The sequence below is a fragment of the Camelus dromedarius genome, chromosome 12 (genome assembly GCF_036321535.1).
Source record: "Camelus dromedarius isolate mCamDro1 chromosome 12, mCamDro1.pat, whole genome shotgun sequence".
Lineage (NCBI taxonomy): Eukaryota > Metazoa > Chordata > Mammalia > Artiodactyla > Camelidae > Camelus > Camelus dromedarius.
Genome location: NC_087447.1, coordinates 12,588,244 through 12,595,669, shown reverse-complemented (window position 1 = coordinate 12,595,669; position 7,426 = coordinate 12,588,244). Strand labels below are relative to the sequence as shown.

Below are 7,426 nucleotides of genomic sequence, written 5' to 3'. Positions count from 1 at the left end.
CGACAGTAACTGAATGGGTAGCCTAAAGGTAGTGTATTTGCTTTTTCAGATCTGGAAGGGCAAAGTATCAATATTTTTCAGTATGAGATCCCTTGATCAGAAATCCACAATAAGAAGTTGATGCTTCCTTTTTTATATACATAGCAATGAATAAGATTAGAGGGCACAGGCTTTACCTAAATGTATGATGCTAACTCAAAAAAAGAGTTTTATGCATTCTCATTTTATTTTCTAGAAAGCCTTCAGACAATTGTGTTTAAATTATACTTGAAGACATTAATTCCTTCCTTAATATCACTCTGCTCCAATTGCAATGACCAATTGATGTGTGTCTGCTAAAAGAACGCCTGATGACTTTAGCTACACAAATGTCACAACAGTCATATAGTTAGAAACATCCCACCGCCACTGTAAGTTTGTTACTTGTGTTTTTGTGATTATGTAATTGGCTATATTTTTTAAGTTATAGCAGATTAAACCTTGTACTGGAAGTTCTAATCTATATAATAAAGTTATACTGATTGGAAAGGAAGAAACAACATCATGTTTCTTCAAGAAATTTTAAGAGTTAATAAGAAACTACAGTACTCAAAACAATGTGCAGATCCAAAGATAACAAACAGATTAATGATACAGAATAGAAAATCCAGAAAAATGTCCACTCATATACAGCAAATGGATTTTAGAACAAAAGTACAAATGTATTTCATTGGGGAATGTTATTGGAATAATTGGTATCTATATAGAAAAAGTTAACTTCAATCCTTATATCACACCAAATCAAAAATTTGATGTGAATCATAAGACTAAATGTAAATACTAAGTCTACAAGTTCTCTTGGGAAAGGAAAAATAGAAGAAAGTCTTTATAATCATGAGGTAATCAAAAATTTCTTAGGAAGGACAGAAAAAGCATTAATTGTGAAACAAAAAATATTGTGACACAAAAAATTACTACTATAATTGCTTCAGGGCACCACAAACTGTTCCCATACAAGATAGCAAAATTAATCAATATTGTGTGCACCCTGACTTCTCCACTAACCAGTATTCCCCATCTCTTACCCTCTACTAGGGCTTCCCATTCCTTGAGAAACAACAATACTGGAATTAAGTTAGTTAATAACCCTACAATAACACCAGATCCAGAAGATCTAGCTGAAATAATTAATGAAGATGACTACACTAAACAACAGATTTTCAAAGTAGATGAAACATCCTTATATTAGAAGATGTCAGCTAGAACTTTCATGGCTAGAGAGACACTCTCTATGGCTTAAAAGTGTCAAATGATAGGCTGACTTGTTAGAGATTAATATAGCTCGTGACTTAAAATTGAAGCCAATGCTCACTTACCATTCCAAAAATCGTAGGGCCCTTAAGAAGTATACTAAATCTACTCTTCCTGTGCTCTATAAATGAAACAATAAAGCCTGGAGGACAGTACATCTGTTTACAGTGTGGTTTCCTGAATATTTTAGGACCATTGTTGAGATCTACTGTTAAGGAAAAAAATTAATTTTTTTTCAAAATATGATTACTCTGCGATGTTGCACCTGGTCACTGAAGAACTCTGATGGAGATGTACAACAAGATTAATTTGTTTTAATGCCTGCTAACACAACATCCATTCTGCAGTCCAACGATCAAGGAGTTATTTTGACTTTCATGTCTTATTATTTAAGAAATACATTTTGTAAGGTCATAGCTGCCATTGATAGTGATTCCTCTGATGGACCTGGGCAAAGGAAATTGAAAATCTTCTAGAAAGGATTCTCCATTCTGGAGGCCATTAAGAATATCTGTGATTCTTGGGAAGATGTCAAAATATCAACATTAGCAGGAATTTGGAAAACATGGATCCCAACCTTCAAGGGATCCACAGCTCTGAGGGGTTCAAGATTGCAGTGGGGGAGTAACTGCAGATGCGGTGGAAACAGCAAGAGAACTGGAATTAGAAGTAGAGCCTGAAGATGGGACTGAGTTGTTACAACTTCATGATCAGACTTTAACGGATGAGGAGCTGCTTCTCATGGATGAGCAAAGCAAGTGGTCTCTTGAGATAAAATCTACTCTTGGCAAAGATGCTGTGAAGACTGTTGAAATGAGAGCAAAGAATTTAGAATATTACATGAACTTGGTTGATAGAGCAGTGGCAGAGTTTTTGAGGACTGACTACAATTTTGAAGGAAGCTCTACTGTGGATAAAATGCTATGCAACAGGATTGCATGCTACAGAGAAATTGTTTGTGTAAGGAAGGATCAAATGATGTGGCAAACTCCACTGTTGTCTCGTTTTGAGAAATTGCCACCTAATATTCAGCAACTGCCATCCTTATCAGTCAGCAGTCATCAACATGGAGGCAATATTTTCCTCCAGCAATAAATATTATGACTCACTGAAGGCTCAGATGATGGTTCGCATTTTTTACAAATAAAGTATTTTTAACTAAGGTATGTACATTGTTTTTTAAAGACATAATGCTGTTGCACACCTAATGCACTATAGTATAAATGTAACTCTTACATGCATTGGGAAACCAGAAAAAAAATGTGATTTGTTTTATTGTGATATTCACTTTATTGCAGTAGTTTTGAACCAAACCCACAATATCTCTGAGGTATGCCAGTACTGGGTTTTATACCTCTGAACAGGGAGTTGAAATGGGATATTTGGTTATTTTCAAGAGTATAGGCTCTGTGGAATAAGTGGGATTTATACAGAGTGACAATATTCCCCAGGATGCCTGGGACATTTTGTCCAACTCTGCTATCAGAAAAAAGCCTCACTGGGGGATGTTATAGCTCAGGGATAGAGCGCCTGCCCAGCATGCATGAGGTTTTGGGTTCAATCCCCAGTACCTCCGGAGATTAAAAAAATAATAAATAAACCTAATTACTGCCCCCCAAAAATAAAAAATTTAAAAAAAAAATTTTAAAAAGCCTCACTACAGAATGAAATGGACCCAGGGTGAATGGAAGTGGACTGGTGATTTCTAAGTGACCTCTGAGTCCTAAAATCCCATGCTTTGATGATTCTAAATACAGAAGCAAAAAAAGGTTGTTTTAAAAATTTTACCTAAGGATATTTTGACTTCCTTGTTTCTCAGACTATAGATGAGAGGGTTTAACATGGGGATGGCCACCGTATAAAACACAGACACCACTTTATCTTGGTCCATCGCATAGCTGGAGCTGGGGCGCAGATACATGAACAGGATTGTGCCAAAAAAGATGGTGACCACCATCAAATGGGAAGCACAGGTGGAGAAGGCTTTGTACCTCCCACTTGCTGAATGGATCCTCAAGATGGCCATGAGGATGTAGAGATAAGAAATGAGAATAGTCAGGAGGCAGCTCAGTTCATTAAAACTGGCAAAAGCAAAAATGAGAACTTCATTGACACGTGTGTCAGAACAAGAGAGTTTCAGGAGGGGTGGAGTGTCACAGAAAAAGTGGTTGATGACATTCGAGTGGCAGAAAGACAGTTGGAAGGTAAGGCCAGTGTGAATGGCGGCATTTATAAAGCCTGAAAGATATGTGGCCAACACCAGCATGATGTTAAGATGGGGGGACATAGTGACTGTGTAAAGAAGAGGCTTGCAGATGGCCACATAACGGTCATAGGCCATCACGGTCAACAGGAAGCCCTCAATGCCAGCAAAAGAACCAAAAAAGAAGAACTGAGTGGCACATTCATTGAATGAAATGACTGGGTTGTCCACCCAGAAATTTACTAGCATATTAGGGGCAATGACAGAAGAATAACAGAAATCAACAAGGGACAAATTGCTGAGGAAAAAGTACATGGGAGTGTGGAGATGGGAGTCAATCTTGATTAACAGGATCATGCCGAGATTTCCAAGCACAGTGATCATATAGATGACTAGAAATACCATAAAAAGAAGACACTGTAGGTCTGGATGATTACTGAATCCCCAGAGAATAAATTCAGTCACTGTTGAATGGTTGCTCATACCTTTGTCTCCGAATGGATGATTCATTTGCTGAGATAAGAAACCAAGGAAATGAATTACACAAAAATATCAGGGAAATCAAACAGTTTGTTCTCTGCTGTAGGTCAGATTGCTTCTAAGATATCCTAAGAACATGTGTATTAAACCTCTTTTTTTTTTTTTTTTTACTGACAAACAACAACAAAAAACAAGGTAACTAAACTCTAAAGTAACTTATTTAAAAGTGAATATTTATGCTTGTGTATTTGTGTGATAATTAACCCCAATTTTTCTATATCCTAACCTACCTCTCAAATTTTATCTCCTCCTCCCTTGATCATACTACCTTCACTACCTGTCGTCCAATTCCTCTGCATTCCCCTTGGCAATTAAATGTATGATACAGTTGAATAGACTTGCTGTATCCAGTTCTGTTTTTCCTGTTTTCTCCTAAACCCACGCTAATCAGGCTTTCATCCCATCACTCCACAGAAACTGATCTTTTCAAAGTCATCTGCAGTCTTTATGTTGCCAAATCCAGTGGTCAATTCTCAGTCATCGTTTTGATCTATCCATAACATTGGGCAGAGCTGATGGCTAATTACACCTTGAAAAAGTTTCTTCTCTTATCTTCCAGGACACCAGACTCTGAGTGTTCCTCTTACCATATGGTTGATCCTTCTCAGTCTTCATTTATTCCTCTTCTTCTCTCTGACTCTTAAGGTTGGAGTTGCTCAGAACTCACATCTTGATCCTCTTCTCTTTCCTGCTTACACTCTACCTTGGTGATCTTACTCAGTCTCATGACTTTAAATTCTGTCTACAAACTTACAACTCCTGAATGTACATATTCAACCCTGACCTCTTTTCCAAACTCAACTTACAATTCAGTTACTGACTCGTATCTCCACATTAATATTGAATAGTAGCTCAACATGACCCAAATCTGATTTGCTCATGACCTCCTTTAATGTATGCCAAATATAGCATTGCCTGTCTCAAGTCAGTGACAGCTCTCTACTCATATTTGTTCAGATAAAATTGAATACAAATAAATAAATACTATAGAAATCATTCTTTTTTCTTTCTCACATACTCCATAACCAGTCTCTAAGATAATTTTATTGTCAAAATATCTTCAAAATATCTGTATCGAGAATCCAGCTACCTCCTAACACCTTCATTCCTATCATGAAGGCTCAAGCCAACATCATCTTCCACCTACATAACTGCAATAGTCTTTTGACTGATCTTTCTATCCCTAAACTTGGCTAAAATGTTATCCTGCAAAATATCACTTTTAAAAATTTACAGCCGTTTTATAAAGCTCTACTTTATGCATACATATACAAATACAAGTTTTATATGTAACAAACATATAAACTGACATAAATGGAATTATAGCCTATATGATATATATGATCCTATACATGTATGTATGTGTACACATATGTGTATGATGTGTATATGTAGATAAAGGCTGAAAATTGCAGTCATTTTCTCAGTGGGTGCATGAAAAAGCATAAAATAATTTGCTCTTACATGCACACATGCCAGGTATTTTGGCACTCCTTCTGCACAAAATTAATTAAATTTTCCTGCTTTATACACACACACAAACACACACCACATATACATATATTCACACACATAGGCATGTATACATACACTTACATATGTATGTGTATACACATGTTCAATATTTGAAAAAAATTAGCATCTGTTATTAGTCATCCTAAATTTCTCTCTTCTAAAAAAATCCACAGTAATTTAGTTGGTACCATTAAATTCAGTGTTTCAGACATATTGCAATTAAGGTATTTAATCTTAAATTTTTTGAGTCCTCTTGGAAACTTTCTATATATCAACACTTTGAAATAAATTAAATCATCTTACCTTTTGTCCTTAAAAAGTATTCCCTGAAAGTAGCAGTGTCTATTAGTTTAGTTTAGTTTTATTTTGGGGGTTTTGGAGGAATATACGTTTTCTTCCTTACAATGTGAAATTCACAGCTTTGACGAAAATGGAAGTGGCATCACAAATTCAGCTGTGGTAGAATTAGGGCATAGTTAATTAATTAACTATGAGCAGAAAGAGTAGAAACAACGCTGCTTCTGAATCTGAGGCAGAGGGTCAGCCTATTAAGTTTGTGACAATGCTCTTGAGATTTAATCATCTCTACAAAACACTAGAAAGTCTGAAGCTTGAAATGTGCTAATCCAAAATTAAAACATTCATTTATTTTTCACTGACATAATTGAACTATATTCTCCCCAATGAACCATTTATACCCTGGGGAGTAACTTACTCTTTGAGAGAAATACAAAATCTCTTTTACAGTCTTGAGCCTCCATTGTGCACAACATTGAATTAAATGGTACAGGACTGATTAGATCCTGCCTCTAAATTTCAGAATTGCACTTAAAATAAAATGCCTACTCCTTTCTACTGGAATATAATTCACACCACACTCATTAATTCATTCAACAAATATTCAGTGAATTTGTTTTATGTAGCAGAAGCAACCTTGGTACTGATATAGTAGCCAACAAAGTCAATCTTGTTTATTTCTTCATGCAGTTGTCAGTCTGGGGTGGGGGGAAAACAGCTATTACAAGGTGATATGAAAAAAATAAAGTCCAAAGCCTATTTATCAGCTACAAGGCTTATCTGATCTGCCATCCCCCACCCCCCCAAACACCTTCCTGTTTGCAGTTCTCTCCTTCCTTTCATTTGCTCACTCTGGTCCGCATATACTTGTTTCTTTATTATTCCTTTTGTAAACCAAAGAGGGTCTTGCCTCAGGTCCTTTGTATTCACTGTAATTGTACGTGTAATGCTCTTCCACAGACATTCATGTGATACTCACCCTACTCAGGCCTTGCTCAAGTGTTATTTCCACAGTGAGCTCATCTCTGACACCAGTCCTATTCTCTTGCCTGCTTTAACTTCTTTAAAGCACCACTCATATCTATGTCACACACACACACACACACACACACAAATGCCTATGCACACATGCACACAAATTAAGCACAGACAACGATGCCTTCCTCGTTTGAATACAAGTTTCATGAAATCAGGAACTTTGTTTTCTCACCTGTGTATCTTCAGTTTGTATTACATGCTGGTTTTTCCACTAATAGTTTTTGTTGTTGTTGTTGTTGAGGGGGAGTGGGGAGGAGTCTGGATTAAGGTGGCAGAGTAGGAAGATGCGGAGCTCACGCCCTTCCACAGACACACCAAAACTACACCCACAGCAAAACACCTATTTCTGAGAATGACCTGAAGACCAACAGAGCAGATTGTCTACAACTAAGGATATAGAGAAAAGGCCACATGGAGATGAGTGGGAGTGACAGAGACATGGTCTGGTCAGAACCCACACTCCTGGTGTGGAGACCCAGAGCAGGGGGGATATCACAACCTCAAAGGTCCAGTCTGAGGGGTGAGGGGTCTGGGACCTATCCT

General features: G+C 37.0%; 1 protein-coding gene across 1 annotated transcript; it reads right to left on the bottom strand.

Annotated features, from left to right (window-relative positions):
* Positions 1-3,037: 3,037 nt before the first annotated feature.
* On the bottom strand, positions 3,038-3,976 carry LOC105090061 (olfactory receptor 5AP2). The gene has a single exon (XM_031460710.2). The coding sequence runs from the start codon at positions 3,974-3,976 to the stop codon at positions 3,038-3,040; it is 939 nt and encodes a 312-aa protein (XP_031316570.2).
* Positions 3,977-7,426: the final 3,450 nt, after the last annotated feature.

Coding starts and splice junctions, on each gene's coding strand:
- LOC105090061 (XM_031460710.2), bottom strand. CDS start 3,976: ATGAGCAACCATTCAACAGTGACTGAATTTATTCTCTGGGGATTCAGT.